At 42.4% G+C, this 22911-nt stretch overlaps 1 protein-coding gene across 1 annotated transcript in view; it reads left to right on the forward strand.

Moving 5' to 3' along the window:
• Positions 1–22911, forward strand: part of LOC134343748 (collagen alpha-1(XXVIII) chain-like) — an 83610-nt gene continuing 60699 nt past the window's right edge. The window contains exons 1-4 of the mRNA XM_063042490.1: positions 1–72; positions 2196–2267; positions 14798–14866; positions 22404–22475. Of these exons, the coding sequence (XP_062898560.1) occupies positions 1–72; positions 2196–2267; positions 14798–14866; positions 22404–22475 (285 nt within the window). The remainder of the gene's footprint in view (positions 73–2195; positions 2268–14797; positions 14867–22403; positions 22476–22911) is intronic.

Here is a 22911-nt window from a genome sequence, read left to right on the forward strand (position 1 = left end):
ATGGGGGCGGAGAAATGGCAGATAGAGTTTAACCCAGACAAATGTGAGGGGTTGCACCTTGGTGCGGCAAATGTAAGGAGACAGTACACTGTTAAGGGCAAGATCTTTAACAGTGTTGCTTAGCAGAGAGATCTTGGGGTCCTAAGTTCATTGGTCTTTGAAAGTGGCCACGCAGGTCGATAGGATGGTTAAGGCGGCCTATGGAATGCTTGCTTTTATTAGTCAAGACACTGAGTCCAAAAGTCAAGAGCTTATGTTGCAACTTTATAGAACTCTGGTGAGGCCACAACTGGAGTATTACATACAGTTCTGGTCACCCCCCTCCCCTTATGGGAAGGATGTTGAGGCTCTAGAGAGGGTGTAGAAGAGGTTTATCAGGATGCTGCCTGGTTTAGAGGGCACATGCTGATGAGAAGCTGGATCAACTTGGGTTATTTTCTGTGGAGCGGCGGAGGCAGAGGGGAAATCTGATAGAGGTTTGTAAGTTTATGAAAGGCATAGATAGAGTAGACGGGGAGTATCTTTTTCCCAGGATAATACCAGAGGGCATGTATTGAAGGTGAGAGGGGCAAGTTTTTTACTCAGAGTGGTGGATGCCAGGAATGTGCTGCCTGGTATGGTGCTAGAGGCAAATACGTTGGATGCTTTTAATAGATATTTGGATAGGCACATGGATGTAAAGAAATGGTGGGATAGGGACATGGTGTTGGTAGTTGGGATTAGTGTTTGTGTGTTTTTGATTTGCTTTTTAGCTGGTTGGATACAACATTGTGGGCTGAATAGCTTCTTCCTGTGCTGTACTGTTCTGTGTTCTATGTATTCATGGACCATTGACAAATCTGATGGTATAAGGTTAAAAAACTGTCACTGAATCAATGAGTGAGGGTCTTCAGGCTCATATTTGTTCCCCCCCACCCCGATGACAGTACCCAGAAGAGTGCATGTTCCAGATGTTGAGGCTCATGAGTGATGGATGCCACCTTCTTGAAGATGTCCTTGATGTTGGAGAGGGTGGTGATGGAGCTGCCTAAGTGCATATAGGCATCTGCAGCCTCTTGTGATCTTGTGCATTGGAACCTGTATACCAAGTTTTGATGCAACCAGTCAGAATGGTCTGCACTGTGCATCCACAGAAATCTGCAAAAGTCTTTGGTGACATACCAAATCTACTCAAACTCCTAACAAAGTATTAAAGATTTTTAATGATTTCATCAATTGGGCTCGGCCCAGGGCAGATCCTTTGGAAATGCTGACAGCCAGGAACTTGCAGCCACTTACCCTTTCCGTTGCTGATGCCTCAAATTGGACTGGTGGTGTTCTCCTGACTGATGTCTCCAATGGATGATTATTGTGGTGAATTTATTTATTTTATTTAGCAATACAGGGCGGAGTCTGCCCTTCCAGCCCTTTTAGCCAAGCCCCCCAGCAACCCCACAACCCCGATTAACCCCAACCTAATCACGGGACAATTTACAATGACCAATTAACCTAGCCAGTATGTCTTTGGACTGTCGCAGGAAACTGGAGCACTGTGGAAAACCCACACATTCCACAGGGAGGAAGAACAGAGACTCCTCACAGAATGGTGCTGGAATTGAACTTCGAACTCCGCGATGCCCTGAGCTGTAGTGGTGTCATGGTAACTGCTATGCTACTCTGGTGTCCATTTGCTCCAAGTGGAAATTCAGGGTATCTTCAGATAACTCCATCTAAAGGGGCACTGGTATTAGGCCAAAGTATCTGTTAAACTTTTTCAAATGCCTTTGCTCACGTGTTCCATGAATCCTGAAAGATCGTTGGAAGCCAGCTTTCTGTTACATTCTGAAGCCTGTATAGATGAACTGTATGAACCAGTTTAGTATTCTCTTTTATGCATTGAAGGTCATAGCATGATTTTCTTAAAATATTTAACAGGCTAGAAGGAAAATCACAGAGAAGGAGCCTAGTACAGGAAGTAATATCTTAAAATTAAACCAAGACTGTTTAAGGGCAAATTCTGAAAACACCTATTCATACAACCTGGAATGTTAACTTCATGAAGCAGTGATTCTTGATAAGTTAACTGAAATGTTTAAAATGGAGATAGATGTACAATTTTCAGGCTATTGTCTGTTCTGATTGTAATTTGATAAATCATTGAAAATAAATAGGACCTTGACTCTATTTCAAATGATGCCACTGATAATTTTTTTCAGGGAGATCCTGGTGTGCCAGGTGCAGCAGGAACTCCTGGAATTCCTGGTGATTTGGGATCGAAAGGAGCAAAGGTACTATGAATATTTATACCACTTCTCTTTTTCTTTGTTCTCCCTCCTTTTCAAGGCAGCAGTAATTCATACCATTAGCATGTTCTGTACAGAGCTGGCAGCCCTTTACCTAAACACCCATGATATTAGAGTTTAGCACCAGACTAAAGAGTAAACCAGGCTTTCCTCCAGCTATCAATGGCCCATTAAGTTTCTCCACTGTTATTGTTAGCTTTCAAAGTTTTCATTCTGTATCTTCATAATGTTTATGAACATGTAGTTATGAACAAATTCCTAAGCAATATGAACTAAAACTGCATGCAGGTAGCAGCAGACATTATGACCACACCCGTAGGTATATGATTTAAAACATTCCGTTAGTGATGGAACTTCAAATGCTTTGCTTCATCTTCCAAGCCTGATTTTCCTGTCCAACAGTTGTTGATTTAGCAACAGAATGTTTGCTCAACCTGGATTTGTGTCACAATGTGCCAGTAGAAAAAAATTTTTATGTGTGGTGTTTTATCTGTCTCGTTGTCGGAAAATGTGTCCAGTTTCAGCTTCTGAAGGACTGTGTTGCAGCAGTGGAGAGGCAACTGGATGACATTAGGTTAATCCAGGAGAATGAGAGTTTTCTGGACAGGACCTACAGTGAGGTCATTACACCCAGGATACAGGAAGAGAGAAGCAGGACGATGATGAGCAAAGAAAGGATGCTTGAAGTACCGGAGACCCCGGAGGATATACCTCTCGTAAACAGGTTCTCCCTCTTGGAAGCTGTTGGGACAGAAGACAGTGCCAGTCTGAGAGGCGGATGGGTCTGCGAGTCAACAATTGGCGCTGAGGCAAACCCGAGGAGACAGACGTCAGGCAGAACCGTGGTAGTAGGGGACTCCATACTGAGAGGTACAGAAAGGGGTTTCTGTGGCAACAGGCAAGATTTAAGGCTAGTGTGTTGCCTCCCTGGTGCCGGGATCCAGGGTGTCACGGACCGATTGCAAGGAATCCTCAAGGGTGAAGGAGAACATCCGGAAGTGGTGGTGCATGTCGGCACAAATGACGTGGGGAAGAAGAGGAAAGACATTCTACAGCACGACTTCAGAGAACTCGGAAGAAGGCTGAAAAGCAGGACTTCCAGGGTGGTTATCTCTGGTTTGCTTCCAGTTCTCCGTGCTGGAGTGGTCAAGAACAGGGAGATAATGGATCTGAATGTGTGGCTGAGGAACTGGTGCAGGAAGCAAGGATTTACATTCTTGGACCACTGGGGTATGTTTCGGGGTCAGGATGAATTGTACAAAAGGGACGGGTTGCACCTTAGTAAGCGGGGCACCAGCATTCTGTCAGGCAGGTTTGCCTCTGCAACACGGGTGTGTTTAAACTAAATAGTGGGGGGGAGGGGACGAACTGGAAACATAAGGATGGAGATAAAGGGAAAGTGAGAATAAGAAAAGTTAAGAAAGACAGCAGAATCAACAGAGCAGAAAGCTCAAGAAGGGATCGTACAGTATGGCCAAGTGAAATAGGAGTTGATATGGGAGGTGAGGGGAGTAATGAATTAAAAGTACTGTATATGAATGCACGGAGTATAAGAAATAAAGTGGATGAGCTTGAGACACAGTTGGAAATTGGTAAGTATGGTGTTGTGGGAATAACAGAGACATGGCTTCAAGTGGACAGGGCCTGGCAAATGAATACTCAAGGGTATACGTCCTATCGAAAGGACAGACTGATGGGCAGAGGGGGTGGGGTGGCTCTGTTGGTGAGGAATGATATTCAGTCCCTTGCGAGGGGGGACGTAGAATCAGGAGATGTAGAGTCAGTATGGATAGAACTGAGAAATTCTAAGGGTAGAAAGACCCGAATGGGAGTTATCTACAGGCCCCCAAACAGTAGTCTGGATGTAGGGTGTAAGTTGAATCAAGAGTTAAAATTGGCACATCGCAAAGGTAATGCTACAGTTGTTATGGGGGACTTTAATATGCAGGTAGACTGGAGGAATCAGGTTGGTACTGGACCCCAAGAAAGGGAGTTTGTGGAGTCCCTCCGAGATGGATTCTTAGAACAGCTTGTACTGGAGCCTACCAGAGAGAACGCAATTCTAGATTTAGTGTTGTGCAATGAACCGGATTTGATCAGGGACCTCGAGGTAAAGGAGCCATTAGGAGGTAGTGATTGACCATAATATGATAAATTTTAATCTATAATTTGAGAGGGAGAAGGGAAACTTGGAAGTGTCAGTATCACAGTTGAACAAAGGGAACTAGGGTGCTATGAGGGAGGAGCTGGCCAAAGTTCAATGGGAACAATACCCTAGCAGGGATGACAGTGGAACAACAATAGTAAGTGTTTCTGGGAATAATGCGGAAGGTGCAGGATCAGTTTGTCCAAAGAGGAAGAAAGATCCTAAGGGAAGTAATGGACAGTATAAAAATAAAAGAGAAGTGTAACATAGCAAAGACGAGTGGGAAGCCGGAGGATTGGGAAACTTTTAAAGAGCAACAGAAGGTAACTAAAAAGGCAATACACGGAGAAAAAATGAGGTACAAAGGTAAACTAGCCAAGAATATAAAGGAGAATAGTAAAAGCTTCTTTAGGTATGTGAAAAGGAAAAAAATAGTTAAGACCAAAATTGGGCCCTTGAAGACAGAAGCAGGTGAATTTATTATGGGGAACAAGGAAATGGCAGACGAGTTGAACAGGTACTTTGGATCTGTCTTCACTAGGGAAGACACAAACAATCTCCCAGATGTAATAGTGGCCAAAGGACTTAGGGTAATGGATGAATTGAAGGAAATTTATATTAGGCAGGAAATGGTGTTGGATAGGCTGTTAGGTCTGAAGGCTGATAAGTCCCGGGGACCTGATGGCCTGCATCCCAGGGTACTTAAGGAGGTGGCTTTAGAAATCGTGAATGCATTGGTAATCATTTTTCAATGTGCTATAGATTCAGGATCAGTTCCTGTGGATTGGAGGGTGGCTAACGATGTCCCTCTCTTCAAGAAGGGAGGAAGAGAGAAAATAGGGAATTATAGACCGGTTAGTCTGATGTCGGTGGTGGGAAAGATGCTGGAGTCAATTATAAAAGATGAAATTACGACACATCTGGATAGTAGTAACAGGATTGGTCCGAGTCAGCATGGATTTACGAAGGGGAAATCAAGCTTGACTAATCTTCTAGAATTTTTTGAGGATGTAACTATGAAAATGGACAAGGAAGAGCCAGTGGATGTAATGTACCTGAACTTTCAGAAAGCCTTTGATAAAGTCCCACATAGGAGATTAGTGGGCAAAATTAGGGCACATGGTATTGGGGGCAGAATACTGACATGGACTGAAAATTGGCTGGCTGACAGAAAACAAAGAATAGTGATTAACGGGTCCCTTTCGGAATGGCAGGCGGTGACAAATGGGGTTCTGCAGGGTTCAGTGCTGGGACCGCAGCTGTTTACAATATATATTAATGATTTAGATGAGGGAATTAAAAGTAACATTAGCAAATTTGCCAATGACACAAAGCTGGGTGGCAGTGTGAAATATGAGGAGGATGTTATGAGAATACAGGGTGACTTGGACAGGCTGGGTGAGTGGGCAGATGCATGGCAGATGCAGTTTAATGTGGATAAATGTGAGGTTATCCACTTTGGTGGTAAGAACAGGAAGGCAGATTATTATCTAAATGGTGTCAAGTTAGGAAAAGAGGAAGCATAATGAGATCTAGGTGTTCTTGTACATCAGTCACTGAAAGCAAGCATGCAAGTACAGCAGGCAGTGAAGAAAGCTAATGGCGTGCTGGCCTTCATAACAAGGGGAATTGAGTATAAGAGCAAAGAGGTCCTTCTGCAGTTGTACAGGGCCCTGGTGAGACCACACCTGGATACTGTGTGCAATTTTGGTCTCCAAATTTGAGGAAGGACATTCTTGTTATTGAAGGAGAGCAGTGTAGGTTCACAAGGTTAATTCCCGGGATGGCGGGACTGTCATATGTCGAAAGATTGGAGCGACTGGGCTTGTATACTCTGGAATTTAGAAGGCTGAGAGGGGATCTTATTGAAACATATAAGATTATTAAGGGATTGGACACACTGCAGGCAGGAAGCATGTTCCCGCTGATGGGTCAGTCCAGAACCAGAGGCCACAGTTTAAGAATTAGGGGTAGGCCATTTGGAATGGAGTTGAGGAAAAACTCTTTCACCCAGAGAGTGGTGGATATATGGAATACTCTGCCCCAGAAGGCTGTGGAGGCCAAGTCTCTGGATGCTTTCAAAAAAGAGATGGATGGAGCTCTTAAAGATAGCGGAATCAAAGGTTATGGGGATAAGGCAGGAACTGGATACTGATAGTGGATGATCAGCCATGATCATAGTGAATGGCGGTGCTGGCTCAAAGGGCCGAATGGCCTACTCCTGCACCTATTGTCTATTGTTGTCATTCACTCTATTTCAACATGGAATCCTAAATTATGATTTGAAATAACATCCAATGAAGTGAAGTATTCAGTTTAGCTAGCTTTGGATTTTAGCTTTGTAGGAAACACAAAAGAACGGGTATCCTAGAGTCGCACTGAAGGGAAGCTTTAAGTGATTCTCCAGTACACATGCAAACCTGACTGACAGGACAGAGACTTCGTGGGCAGAGCTACAGGGTTGAAAGGTTCAAGAGCAGATGAGAAAAGCTGAAAACTTTCAGCCTGGAGATTCAGGTTGTGGAGTGAGAAGCGGTTGGGTATATTGACTGCAGTGTGAGTATTATGGTGATGGGTTAGCACAGATGCTTGGGCAAATGGTGCTGATGATGATGGTTTGAAAGTAGCTGTGTGATCTGACAGTGATCAGAGAACCTCTAGTGGAGGTTGACTGGTGGTTTATTGGTGGCCTATTACTGTGAAAGAATCTTCCTCTTCCTGATTGACAGTGCAGTGGTACATGAAACTCCGCCCCCCACCACCTCTCACCTCAGGCTTTCCCAAGGCCTGAAAAATCTGGTGACCTACAACTGAAAATTTAAAACAGTGAGCCCCACCTCTTCCCTGGATAATAATTAAATAACCAACTCACTTGCTACAGTCTCACTGGTCAATTGTCCTTTCCTCTGCCTTTGAAATGGATGTGTTTTCTCTGTTTTTATCCTTTATGTCAATCTAAACCTTTCTTTTTTGTTAAAGATTTCTAGTTACCTCTTTTCTGTAAATTCACACTTAACGAACTGATATGCATCAAACATCCACTGCCATCTCACCTTTGATACTTTAGTTTGATTTGAACCCAAAGAGAATAGAGATAGTTTTCTCAGTGGTCAAAGTCTCTGAATAAAGTGAGTTTCGGCATTCATCCTGCCAGGTAAGATATATTTCATGAAAGTGCCATCTGATTTGGAATGAGTGCAGATTTTTAAGGTGCAAGTTGGGAAACTTGTCTGGGCTCTTCCAGATGTGATTTAACTGAGTGAGACTATTATTTGCCCAGTGTCAGTCACAAATGAAGTCGTCATTTCTGCAGTTGCAAATATTGTGACGCACCATCCGCCAGAAGCAAGATTTCCCAGTTGCCAAACATTTTAATTCCAAATCCCATTCTCATTCCGATGTGCCAAGTCCATAGCGTCCCCTTGCGTCAAGTTGAGGCCACCCACAGGGTGGAGGAGCAACACCTTATATTCCGTCTGAGTGGTCTCCAAGCTAATGGCGCAAATATCAACTTCTCTTTCCAGTAAACAAATTCTCCCCCCCCCCAATTCCCCACTCTAAATTGTACCTCTGCTCAACTGCCTGTTACTTCCCCCTGATAACCTCTCCCCCCCACCCCCTTTGCTTTCTCCTATGGTGCAGTCTCCACTCCTATCAGATTCCTTCCTTTTTGGCCTTTAGCTTTTCCCTAACCTGGCTTCACCTATCACCTTCCAGCTAGCCTCCTTCCCCTCCCCTAACTTTTTTATTCTGGCATCTTCCCCCTTCCTTCTCAGTCCTGAAGAATGGTCTCAGCCCAAAGGGTTGACTGTTTATTCATTTCCATAGATGCTGCCTGCCCTGCGGAGCTCCCCCAGCATTTTGTGTGTGTTGCTTCAGATTTCCAGCACCTGTAGATTTGCTCGTATTTAAATGTTAGTGAGTGCAATCTACAAATTTGGGTTGGCAGTCACAGAAACAAAAATCAACAAGCAGCTAATCTGCAGGAATTAAAGAGTCCCTAATTGATGTTTATCTCACAGTAGCTGCTGACTCATTGAACATAGAAGAATAGAGCACAGGAACAGGCCCTTTGGCTCACAATGTTGTGCTGAACCAGCGAGAAAGCAAATCAAAAACACCCAAACACTAATCCCTCCTTCCTACACAATGTCCCTATCCCTCCAAATTCCTTACACCCATGTGCCTATCCAAACGTCTCTTAAAAGCCTCCAATGTATTTGCCTCTACCACCGAACCAGGTAGTGCATTCCAGGCATCCACCAGCCTCCAAGTAAAAAAACTTACCCCTCACATCCCCCTTCAACCTACCCCCTCTCACCTTCAATGCATGCCCTCTGGTATTAGACATTTCAACCCTGGGAAATAGATACTCTCTGTCCACACTATCTACGCCTCTCATAATCTTGTAAACCTCTATCAGATCTCCCCTCAGCCTCCGACACTTCAGAGAAAACAATCAAGTTTATCAAGCCTCTCGTGATAGCACATGCCCTCTAAACCAGGCAGCATCCTGGTAAACCTCTTCTGCTACCTCTCCGAAGCCTCAACGTCCTTCATTTAATAGGGTGACCAGAACTGTATGCAATACTGCAGATGTGGCCGAACCAAAGTTCTGTAAGTTGCAACATAACCTCCTGACTTTTGAACTCAATGCCTCGACTAATCAACGCAAGCATTCCATAAGCCTTCTTAACCACCTTCTCAACCTGTGTAGCCAATTTCAAGGCGCTATGAACTTGGCTCCCAAGTTCTCTCCGCTCAGCAACACTCTTCAGGACTTTGCCCTTACAAGTGTGCTATCTCCTTGCATTTGCCCTACTGAGGTGCAACACCTCACACTTCTCTGGGGTAAACTCCATCCGCCATTTCTGAGCCCATATTTGTAACTGATCTATATCGTGCTGTATTCTTTGCCAGTCTTCTACGCTACCTACGACTCTACCAATCTTAGTATCATCTGCAAATATACGAACCCACCTCTCTACATTCTCATCCAGGTCTTTTATATACATCAACACAGCAGACGTCCCAGCACAGATCCCTGTGGGACTCCACTAATTACAAACTTCCAGCTCAAATAAGTCCCTTCCACCACCAACCTCTGTCTTCTACGCAAACAGCCAACTCGCCGCAGATCCCATACATTTTAATCTTCTGGATCAGTCTCCCATGAGGGACTTTGTCAAACGCCTTACTAAAATCCATGTAGACAACATTGACTGCCCTGCCCCCATCAATCTCTCTCGTCACCTTGCCAAAAAACTCAATCAAGTTGGTAAGGCATGACTTGCCACACACAAAGCTATGCTGGCTCTCCCGAATCAGGCCATGGGTTTCCAAATGCTCACATATCTATCCCTAAGACTTTTCCCCAGCAATTTCGCTGCAACTGACGTGAGACTCACCAGTCTATAGTTCCCAGGATTTTCCTTTGTTCTCCTCTTAAATAGAGGTACAACATTAGCCAATCGCCTGTCCTCCGGGACCTCGCCTGTGGCTGGAAAGAACACAAAGATACTGGTCAAGGGCCCAGCAATCTCGTCTCTTGCCTCTTTCATTAACCTGGGGTAAATCCCATCAGGTGCTGGGTCTTAATCCACCTTAATACTTATTAGGAGGCCCAATATTTCCTCTTCCTTGACATCTAAATGCCCTAATGTACATTCCACACTGACCTCCTGACTAAATTCATCACCTCTCTTGACATCCAAGATTTCATCTTCCCATCCCTGTCCTTCCTTCTAACAGGGACATACTTTTCCTGTGCTCTGTGCAATTAATCTTTAAACACCCTCCACATGTCTGATGTGGAATTACCAGAGAAAAGGTATTCCCAATTAATGCTTCTTAGACCCTAACTAATGCCCTCGTAATTTGCCCTACTCCAACTTAAAACTCTCCCACAAGGACCATATCTATCCTTGTCTATAGCTATCCTGAGTGTTAAGAAGTTGTCACCGTTCCCTAAGTGCTCACCCACTGAATGGTCAGTCACCTGGCCAGGCTCATTACCCAACACCAGGTCCAGTACGGCCCCTCCTCTCATTGGACCATCCACATGATGATTTTAAGAAACCTTCCGGGATACACTTAAAAAAATCAGCCACATCTAAACCTCCAGTACTAAGAAGTTCTCAGTTTATATTTGGGAAGTTGAAATCCCCCATGACAACAACCCTAATATTGTTACACGTTTCCTTAATCTGATTACATATCTGTTCCTCAATGTCCCTGTTGCTATTAGGGTGTCTGTAGCACAATACCATCAGTGTGGTTTCACCCTTCCTATTCCTTGTACATTAATCACCCATTCCTGCTCCTCTCTCAATCAAGTTTTAGCAATGGCCATGGCATTGTAGTTTCATGTACTGATCAATGCTCTAAGTTCATCACCCTTACCCATAGTATTCCTAGCATCAAAATATGTACACTTTAAACTATTTGATTCATCATACCTGTTATTTTCAGAATGGCAGGCGGTGACTAGTGGGGTACCGCAAGGCTCAGTGCTGGGACCCCAGTTGTTTACAATATATATTAATGACTTGGATGAGGGAATTAAATGCAGCATCTCCAAGTTTGCGGATGACACGAAGCTGGGTGGCAGTGTTAGCAGTGAGGAGGATGCTAAGAGGATGCAGGGTGACTTGGATAGGTTGGGTGTGTGGGCAAATTCATGGCAGATGCAATTTAATGTGGATAAATGTGAAGTTATCCACTTTGGTGGCAAAAATAGGAAAACAGATTATTATCTGAATGGTGGCCGATTAGGAAAAGGGGAGGTGCAACGAGACCTGGGTGTCATTATACACCAGTCATTGAAAGTGGGCATGCAAGTACAGCAGGCGGTGAAAAAGGCGAATGGTATGCTGGCATTTATAGCGAGAGGATTCGAGTACAGGAGCAGGGAGGTACTACTGCAGTTGTACAAGGCCTTGGTGAGACCACACCTGGAGTATTGTGTGCAGTTTTGGTCCCCTAATCTGAGGAAAGACATCTTTGCCATGGAGGGAGTACAAAGAAGGTTCACCAGATTGATTCCTGGGATGGCAGGACTTTCATATGAAGAAAGACTGGATGAACTGGGCTTGTACTCGTTGGAATTTAGAAGATTGAGGGGGGATCTGATTGAAACGTATAAGATCCTAAAGGGATTGGACAGGCTAGATGCAGGAAGATTGTTCCCGATGTTGGGGAAGTCCAGAACGAGGGGCCACAGTTTGAGGATAGAGGGGTAGCCTTTTAGGACCGAGATTAGGAAAAACTTCTTCACACAGAGAGTGGTGAATCTGTGGAATTCTCTGCCACAGGAAACTGTTGAGGCCAGTTCATTGGCTATATTTAAGAGGGAGTTAGATATGGCCCTTGTGGCTACGGGGGCCAGGGGGTATGGAGGGAAGGCTGGGGTGGGGTTCTGAGTTGGATGATCGGCCATGATCATAATAAATGGCGGTGCAGGCTCGAAGGGCCGAATGGCCTACTCCTGCACCTATTTTCTATGTTTCTATTTCAATTTTGCTTTCAATATTTTCCCTGACACCTACCTCCTGGTCCAATCCTTCCCTTCCCGACATGGTGCTCCGGTTCCCAGTTCTCTGCAAAACAAGTTTAAACTCTCCCGAGTAGCATCAGCAAACCTCCTGGCCTGGATCTTGGTTCTCTTCCAGTTCAGGTGCAACCCATCCCTCCTGTACAGATCATGCCTTCCCAGAAAAGGTTCCAATGATCTAAGAACTGGAAACCCTGTCCCCTGCGCCGTCTCCACTGCCACTCAATCATCCGTGCTGTCAGCCCACTCCTACCCGCACTAGCCCGTGGCACTGGGAGCGATCTGGAGGTCTTCCTCTTCAGCCCCTTTGCTGACTTGATATACTCACCGCGTAGGACCTCTTCCCCTTCCCCGCCTATGTCATTGGTGCCAATATGCATTGCGACCTCTGGCTGTTCCTCACCCCCCCCCCCCACCAGAATATCCTGCATCTGCTCCGACTCATTTTAAATTGCTCGTTGAGAATGCGCAAGTCTCATTTTGTGTACTGGCTCTGCCTCTACACAACGTTATATGTTCTGCATACAACTGTACAGATAAAGTTTTATCACACAAATACTGGTGAAAACCACCTCTATTTTTTTTGTTAACAGAAGAGATTCTGCAGTTGCTGAAATCTTGAGCAACATACGCAAAATGCTGCAGGCAGTGTAGCAACGCTGAGAAGGGGAGACAAATGAAACTTAAACTCTGTAATGTTGTTGCATCGGTCACTTTATGGTGAATGAGTATAACGTGTGCTGCCCTTCCCCCTGTTCAGGCAGGCATCAGCAATCAATCGTGTGCTGAAGATTGAGTGCAAGTCAATGGCAGATTCAGTGCTCAATGCTATAAATGAACACCTTACACACAGATTCTCAGAGTTCTCAACTGAATACATTTGCATGTTTTTAAGATATTCCTCTTTTTTCAATATGAGATGATATTCACATTGAATATATTTTACCTCTTCTTAAATACTATTTGAACAATTGTAACTAAATTGAACAGATTTCAACCTTGCCACAGCAGCATCCATGGAGGGGAATAAACAGTCGATGTTTTTCAGGCTGAGACCTTGCATAAGCACTAGAAAGGGAGGGGGGAGGCAGAAGCCAGATTGTGTATTTTTTTTGCACATTTTTCCCAGTTTCTTTGTTTTGGGTGTCTCCTGACTGGGAGCTAACACTGTTTGTATTACTCTTAATGCACTAAGAGGTGTGAATTCCAATTCCCTGTGCTGGCACTCGACCTGAAACATTCCTTTGTCTCCACAGATGCTGCTTAACCCACCAAATTCCTCCAGCTGTTTGTTTTTTTCTGCTCCAGATTATAGCATCTGTAAGACCCTGAGTCTCCTTTGAACTGTAACTTTTAGGCCTGGCAGGCTACTAATAAAGAAAGCTCTTTTGAGGATACTATATATAGAAGTAGCACATTACAGACAGAGTTTTTAACCACATCCAGGCCTTGTCTTAAGTAGCTTGGGAGTATTCATTGTGGTACTGATGATCAGAATGTAGTGTGGTGGCCCTTGTTGTATTTGGCAGGAAAAATATTCTTCATTTTTATTGTGATTCAATTATATTTTCTAGATTGATCCCCAGATAGAGCAATTTATTTCAAAATAATTCATAGACTTTTATTCAAGTAAAAGAATTGTTGATCTTAATTGATGGCAGCAAGTAGAAATGCTTTGAACGTTTTTTGAAGTAATATGATTCATGTGAATTGTATATACATGTGGTTAACATTTTAATTTTCCTTATAAAATACTTATGAAATATTGCTATAGTAGGCCCTCCGTAGATCGGGGTTGACCATGAATGTTGCATCCCAGCTCTATGCAAGCCAGCGCAGTACGATATGGAGAGTAAGCTGCAGCCTATGCATTAGGCTTCCCTTCTCCACGCAGCTGATGAATTCAAAGGAATGGCAGAGACCGATACAGTTCGGCACCAGCAGCATTGCCGGAGTTGCCAGTCAGCACTGAACTCAACGTAGGGACTCCAGCTCTGGACCTCTCTTCAGGGTTTACTCGTGAATCATCCCCCATGAGTGGGTGTAGCTGCAAGGCAGCAGAGATTTGAGATCAGAGTCTTTCTTCTCCTAGATGAGCTGCCAACCATGGCTGATAAGACCCATCTGCCCAAAGAAACTGGCTTTAAGGTGCAAGTAACCCACCTTTGCCCCTTTTCCTGTCAGTAGAAACATTCCTGCTGGGCTTAGTAGCTAAGCCACATGTGAAGGCCAGGAGTTGGACTTGGTTGTCAGAGACTATTTGAGATGCACGCTATTGGGAGCTTATCCCTATTATTCCCCTCAGCTATGCCAACCTTAAGGAACGGAAATCTATAAGATTTAAAATATTGTACACATTCTATGTAAGTATCTGAGTCTGTAGTTATATTTTTGTTGTTTGTTGATTAATAATAAAACAAGTAAAAGAGAAAACAGAAATGGTGAATTTTAACTAACTCTTTCAATAGTATTGATGAATTAATTGCTGCTGAGTCGGTTAAATAAGCTTTAATGTTATGTTCCAGAAAGTATGCTGGTTTGGTAATTATATTTGTGATCCCTTCACATGTAACATTTGTAATTATCTTATACAAAACTGATATGATTGAACATTTAAATTTCCACTTTAGACATAAAATGATCACAGTATATATAATATCCCATTGACTTTCATCACTACAAATGGTTAGGCCATGCATTACAAATTGTTGTCAATACTGCTGTTAAAGGACAGTGCAATTTACCTTCAATTTACTTTGTTTTATCATTTGATCTTTCATGATTACTGAACAGTAAATGCTCATTTTATTTTGCTAGGGTGACCAGGGAAATCCAGGTTCAGCTGGCCCACCGGGATTTGGCATTAAAGGAGTGCCAGGAAAACAGGTAAAATTCTTAATCGTTTAGCATCAAGGGTTCTGCTTTAATTTATGGCATTTTAAATATTGAATGTATTGAGACTGTGCACTGACTGACCTGCTGATTTTCAACGAGTTTGTCCACAGGTTTAGAATGAATTCCAGTTTTGCCAGCCTGCCCTTAAGTGAGTGCAGTAAGCTCATTTCCAACTCACTTTTAGCTCAAAATGAATTTTATTTCCACAGCCAATGGTGCTCTGCTTTTACCCAGTGTGCTTGTTTGGTGGTTTAACATGGATATTAGAAGCAATTTCATAATTTGAGCTTCGAAGTTTAGATTGAAGAAAACAAAATAGTAAAAAATGATGATAACACTTAGGCATCTTCTATTAAACTGTTTGTCTAAAGAACGAATAAAATGTTAACACGTCTTAGTTAGCAGCAGCAGTATTCTGTCTGAACTTGGTCTCCTTCAAGGGACCAGCAGAAGGGGCAATGATGGAATTGTGGCATCTACTGTAAACTGATTTGCAGATAATTTCTATTGGTAATGCTCGATCTAACAAATGTAACAATCCAACCTTGTCTATGTCTTTGCTATTGAGGACTGCTACATCTGTATCAGACTCTACAGCATTCTGATGAGTAAGGCAACAAATACAGCTCTGGTCCCCAGGCAAATATGTGTAACACACACACTTGTAACTATTTATGTTATTTTTTTAAATTTGGAAAAAACAAAAAATGCAGTTTCTGATCATGCATATGGACTCCCAAAGTCCAGGTGAGCTTGAAGATGGGGTCAGTTTCTATTGTATCCAGACATCCCACCCTGCAAAATCTCATTTCAGGGAGGTAGCACCATCAATTTGTGGGAGACTTCTGGGACAGGTGGGATGTCTGCAATAGAGTAGCTCCTTAGCAGCTAGCCAACTAGTTTAAATAATGTTAACTGTGCTAATAAACGAATGACACCTGTTACACTCACCTCAACATGTCTTTTACAGCCTTAACCCACCATGGGCAATAGAAAAGTCACTGTTGCAAACAGTGGAGCGAGCAACACTGTCATTATTTTTGACCCCTATTAGGCAGGGGTACACTTTAGTGTAGTCTGGGGTGACGTACGTTTTATATTTTTTTTGGAACACTCTGCCATGGCGCGCTCTCTCTCTCTCTCTCGCTCGCGCTCTCGCTTGCTGTCTCTCTTGTTCTCTCGCGCTCTCACTCGCTCGCTCTCAAAAAAATTGATTTCCGTGATACTGTACATAATTTGCAGGCATCAGGGAGCCACTATTCATATGCGGGAGACTCCCGGAATTTCCGGGAGAGATGGGATGTCTGTGTATCACTTAGCCCCTAGCAAAAAGTATGTATGATTTAGGAACCGGACTAGGCCATTTGGTCCCTCAGATCTGTTCTGCCATTTAATAAGATCATAGTTGATCTGATTCTAAGTTCAACTCCACATTCCCATCTACCCACTACAACCTGTACTAAAGCTTGGGACATGTACCACCAAACTCGAGGACATTTCTATCCTGCTGTCACAAGACTCTCAATCAGACCTCGTGTGCTTTAGATTCAGAATCAGGATTAAGTTTATTGTTACTGACATACTGTATGTCATGAAATTTATTTTGTGGCAGCTGTAAAAGGCATAAAAAAGTTACAATAAAAATATATAGTGCAAAAGAGACAAACTCTTAAGTTTTCAGTATACCTCGTCATGACCCTTGCACCCTCTTTGTATGTTTGTGTTGCACATTCTCTAGAAATGTAACGCTCTATTCTGTGTTGTGTTGTTCTTTATTCCTTTTGTACCTTCTCTCTATGTATACAAGGAATGATCTACCTGGTAATTAGACAGAAATTGTGAGGAATGAGACAGCAATTGGTAAGAAAACAGTCCTCTGTCCTTCACAAAATGCCCAAAGCATCCCAAGAGCTCCTAATTCTGTAAACATACAAATGAAAGAATATGATTCTGCCACCACTGAAAGAAAATTTACCGTTATTAGTATTATTTATTAGAACTGGCAATACCTCCTTTTATTAAAAGCTTAATGGAGACAAAATGAATAATATTCTTTAATATTTTTCAGTTTTGTTTTATCACCCTTGAGTAATATTATTACAAATGATCCTTTTTTTTTACAAATAAGTGTAACCATCCAAAGAACAAATAGACAACCATGATTTTTATTAGAAAATGAAGTATTAAGTCACCAAAATGGCATTCACTATCTGCCAACTCCTCCAATAAAACTTCTAACTTTCTTTCATTGTGCCTAGGCAAAGAGTAACTTATCTAAACAATATATTTTGTTTTTGTTTAAGTGTAGTATAGTATGATTTTCTCTGTGCTTCCCCTGCCCCAACATCACCATCCTCTGTTGCCTTCTCATATATTCTCTCTTGCCTTCTTCAATATAATGGGGTTTCTTTTTGTTATTTCCCTCTTCTCTTTTCTCTGCATAGAAAACTTGCTTTATCTCCAACTTCTTTGATGAAAGATCAGCAACATTTTTGTACATATGACAATGTTAAACCAATTACCAATGACCATTGCCTTATACACCCTTGCTTATCAAATACCTATCTACTTTGCCCTTAACAATTATTCAGACTGTTTCTACTGCTCTCTGTGGAAGAGAGTTCCAAGAAAAATGATCTCTTTTGAAATGCATTAGATAATAGGCTTCACAAAGAGTAAGAGGGAGTGAAGGGGGGAAATTTTGGGATTGGAGCATGGTGGATACCTTAGATGTCAGATCCAAAACTGCAGAGAAAAGGAGACAAACAGCAGAGATAGCACCCTGTATGATCTCAGGTTTTGTGAGCTCCTCAGGGAGAAAAGCAGAAGATGATAGCTTGCAATGTAGAAGAGATGCCTGGGGTTATTTTTCTGCCTTCTTGGATGGTCCCAGCAAATAGGACTGGTTTGCTTAGTCACTGTTGCTACAACAAATCTGCCATCCCAGGAACCAATCCTTGGGTAGGTTTTAATGGGGCTTCACGTGATCCAGCCAGATTTGATCATGAATGGCTAAACAAACCATTTACCATGTTCATTCAAGTCACATCTTTGGACTGGAGAATTAGGCACAATGAAAGTGGGTAAAGGTTTAATTAGTAACAATTAGATCTGTTTGCTTTCCTCTTTAATGTCCACTTGTCTATAATTAACCAAAGGTGTGCTGGTAGTTAATTGGCTACTGGAAGTTGTCTGTTAATGCAGATGAGTGGTAAAATGAATCAAAAAGAAGTTTTTGGCATGGGTGTGAGGTCATAGATTGCAGTGGTACAGGGATTTAAGCAAAAAGGGATTGGGATTGATGGGATTGCTCTGCTGGGAGATAGCATGGTTCCAAAAGGCTAAATGCCTCCATCTGTGTTGAAATAAATAATGCATACATTGGGAAGTATTCATAAGTATTTATTCAACTTGTAGGACAAAGTTGATGCTAATGCCAATAAAAATGGCCTTTGCATCATTTTACTCTGTGTTGCCCTGATAATATTACACGGTTCCAAAGACAAGAAAAATTGTTCCTACCATATTCACATGATAAACATGAATTATATAAACGTACAGTTAAAGACCCTGCTGCAAAATTTGATGCTAAGTTCAACTAATATTTCCAGCCGAACCCTATGACTGATGAGACCTCCTCATAGAAAGCACCACCAGACCAAAACAAAAGTAGCATTAAATCTTGGAAATCGAAGCAAGTTTGAGAAATCTACTGGTGTTAGTGAAGAGAAAGGATAGCTTAACATGTTGAACATAACTTTCATTAGAACCGAAAACAAATTAATTGGTGGAGAAAAGGATCACAATAAGCAAGCTAGTTTAATCACAGAGAGGAAATTCAAACTACAAAATAGACAAAGAGCACATTGTCAAATCATACAAAAGATCACTTCAGTGAAGCAATGAAAGATGTCAGAAGGACATAATTGCAATTTGCCAGTATAAAAAGGCCATCCAAAGAGAAAAGAGACCAGCAGATCAAAAGGATGAAACTGAGTTGACGGAGGTCTACAGCGGAAACATGCTGTAGCCTAGGTAATTCCCCCCTGCCCCAGAGGAAAAGCTGCTGCCCTTTAATTTGACATATTTTCCATATTGGAATTTTTGTTCCTCTGTGGAATAGTCTTAGTGATTAGCTTGACAGCTGTTGGTCTAAATATGTGAGAACTAGAGCCAGCACAATAAGACCTAAGACATACAAGCAGAATTAGGCCATTCAGCCCATTAAATCTGCTCCACCATTCCACCATGGCTGATTTATTAACCCTCTCAACAACAAAAAAAACCTACTGATTGCCTCTAATTTCCACTATGTTTTTTCAGTATCAAGATATGGTTGAGTGATCAAGAATATTGACCAAGATTAAAATGTATTAGAATAGCGCTCACTCCTAAAAATGGGTGGACTGCAAATGACGGCGGGCTGAAAAGCATGTTTGACATAACATCTCTGCCGGCATTCAGGATCAAAGTCAAGGCTGAATATCCTGAGATAGCCACAAAAGCACTGAAAACGTTGCTTCCATTTCCAACATCATATCGCTGCAAAGCAGAGTTTTCTGCAATGAATGCAATGAAAACTAAATTGCTGAATAGGCTGGACATAAGGAACCCCCTTCGACTATCACTGTCTCCCATCATCACCTCTCGATGGGACCATCTTGTTGCAGGGAAACAAGCCCAGGGCTCCCACTGATTCAGCGATATTGGTGTGTTGCAATGATTTTATATGTTCATACAAGGAAAATATGCGCTGTGTGTTTAATATCCAAACATTACTTAAAATGTTATGATGCTATTGACTTAAAAGTGACTTGTAATTCAGTTGTCCCCAAACTCGGGGCTGCGAAGAATACAGCGGTACAGCGGTGGCCAGAACACACTCAGCACATCTTTAAGAAAAAGGTCAAAATAAACAAGCTAATTGATTAGGTGCTGCCCGGCACGTAAATGTCGGCTCAGATCAGAGGTGATTGCCAATTTGCATCGCCTCTGATCTGGGCCGACATTTACGCGCCGGGCAGCACCCAATCAATTAGCTTGTTTATTTCAGCTTTTTTCTTAAAGATGTCCTGGGTGCGTTCTGGCCACCGCTGTACCGCTGCATCCTTCACAGCAATGTATCGGCCCACGGCCCGGAGGTTTGGGACCACTGTTATGATTAACTTATCACTATATTCAAGCGAGGAAAATATGCGCTGTGTGTTTAATATTAAATTCATTAGATAAACCCCTTTAGAAACAAAATTGAGTGCATTAGGCCACTTATAAGTGACTTATAGTTGACTTATCAACTATGTTCCGGTTGTGATTAATTAACACCCACCCCCACTCCCCCGGTCAGCCGGTCCACAAGAATATTGTCAATATTAAATCAGTCCACGGTGCAAAGAAGGTTGGGAACCCCTGGTGTAAGGGACATTATAATGAAACTAAGGATTCAAAGAAGAACCAAACTACGTATGTTAGAAATCTGAAATTAAAGCAGAAAATGGTGAAAACATTCTGGAGGTCAGGCAGAATCTGTGAAAAGATAAACAGAGTTAATTTTTCAGATGTATGAAATGCATACATAATGAGGCTATGAGCATCATGTTTAACCCGCTTTACACATTTGAGCCACACAGAAGAATGAAAAAAAAAGATAATCTCCTTAAAATTCAAAAATTTGAAAGTTGCAGCATTCTATAAAAGGTGAGAGATTAAAAGATATTTATGTCCAAATGGACTAGGTGTGCTTGTATACAAATCACAGATCAGCAAGCAGTTTAGAGGATAAATAGTATGTTGGCCTTTGTTTGCAGGAAGATTTGAGTTAAGATTGCAGATACCAAGATCTGGTGCAGCATCTGGAATATTGCATATAGCTCTGATGTCCCTACCTTCCATGGACTGAGTTTAATCATATTCACTAGACAGATTTCTGGAATGGCATATAAGAAACCGCTAAGCTGACTAGGTCTTGAATTTAGAAGAGTAAGGAGTGATTTGTGGGCACGTGGCCAGGTGGTTAAGGCATTCGACTGGGGACCTGAAGGTCATGAGTACGAGCCCCAGCCAAGGCAGCGTGTTGTGTCCTTGAGCAAGGCACTTAACTACACAGTGCTCTGCGACGACACCGGAGCCAAGCTATATCGGCCCTTGCCCTTCCTTTCAACAACATCGGTGTCGTGGAGAGGGGAGACTTGCAGCATGGGCAACCGCCGGTCTTCCATACAACCTTGCCCAGGCCTGCGCCCTGGAGAGTGAAGATTTTCCAGGCACAGATCCATGGTCTCACAAGACTAACGGATGCCTTAAAAAAAAGCAGTGATTTCATTGAAATGTGCGAAGTTTGTATATAGTTGCTGAGACTGATGTGGAACTGATGATTTGCCTGGTTGGGATATTTGGAAGCAGAGAACATGGTCTCAAAATAAGGGGTTCTTCAGGATTGGGACAAGAAGTAATATACCATGGGAATTTTCTACCCAAGCCAGGAAGGCTCAGTCACTGAGTATATTCAAGACAGAGTCTGATAAATTGTTAGACATTAAGGGATGCAGGGGAAATGGTGTTAGTGCAGGAAAGTGTCATGGAGGTGAAAGATCAAGCCCAACCTTTTGGTTGGTGGGGTAAGTAGGTAAGATGGCTCAAACAACACACTTCTTGTTCTGCTTCTTTTATTATATAGAGCAGAGGACAGTATCAACACATCCTTTAGGCCAAATAGACCATTAAGTGCTTCTTCCTGGGCCCCCAAACTTAGCTGCTGTCCTGGCACCACCTCTGTCTGTAGGGTCATGATCAGGACCAAGCATCCCCTGAGTTGGGGTTGTTGCCCTTATCCCTCTTTCCACTAATACAGCAGTACGATCCTTGTTCATTGTTGCTGCCTTGGCTATATTGGTCTCTATTTGATTGGGAATCAATCCTATCAACTAGTCTGGGTGAATATATTGTTTTAAAAACAGAAGCACCTTGTCGGGTTAAAACTGCATGTGGTGAAAAGTAAAATGTATAGCTGAGGATCTTGCCCCACTATTTGAAAACATGGCACTGGAATATCAGGACTAGGCTTATTACAGCAAGATTAAAATGAAATTATTTATTTTCAAATGTATAATATAATATAAACTTCTCTGCTTTTCAGGAACACTGAAGACGTGTACCGCCAGTGAGACATCAGAGAGTGATTTTATTTTTAATTTAGTGAGGTGTTTGGGCAACAGTTCCCTTGCATCAGTCTTATGCAGACACTGAAACCCCAAAGTAAATTTCTCAAATTTGATAGAGATTAGGAAAACATTGCTGTAAAAACAAAAAAAATTTCTTATTATTTTTTAGTGAATCTGACAAGTTCAACCGGCTACACAGTGTGAGCAAGTTTGTCTTCACAAACTACTAAGCAGTATTTGAGGGATGCACCCTTAGAGTTTTCTGCAACAAACAGAGTTCCACATAGAAATAAAGTTGAAAAATGGATTTGTGGATTTTTGTTTGTAACTGTGTAAGTTTGTCATTCTGGAATTTTCTTATTGTGTTCCAGGGTGAACCTGGTAAAAGGGGACCCAGTGGTTTTCTTGGATATCCTGGACCAGCTGGACCTACTGGACCCAAGGTAAATTCCTTTTTATTGGTCTTATTCTTCAGAACCAAATGGAAAATGCTGTCCAGGTAAATTTTACTTGTAAATAGTAATTTAGCTCTCCAATAAAATAACCCATTTCTAACTGATACTAAAATAATTTATGGCACTGTAAAACCAGTTGTAGAAAAGTCATACAGCACAGAAAAAGGCCTCTTGGCTCATTGTGTTCAAGCTAACTCTAAAGCATCAATCTTATACGAATCCCATTTTTTCCTCCCACATCCCTATCAACCTTTCCATTCCCTTTGCCTCCCCAATTGCAGTTTACAGTAGTTAGTTAACTCATTATCCAGCTCAGTTCATCTTTGGGGAGGAAAGTGGTGCATGCAAGGAAGCCACACAGTGATCACTTGAGAATCTATCTGGTTTACACTCGTAGCATCCAGTCTCTGGAGGTTTGAGACAG

This window comes from Mobula hypostoma, chromosome 3 (assembly GCF_963921235.1).
Source record: "Mobula hypostoma chromosome 3, sMobHyp1.1, whole genome shotgun sequence".
NCBI classification, from domain to species: domain Eukaryota; kingdom Metazoa; phylum Chordata; class Chondrichthyes; order Myliobatiformes; family Myliobatidae; genus Mobula; species Mobula hypostoma.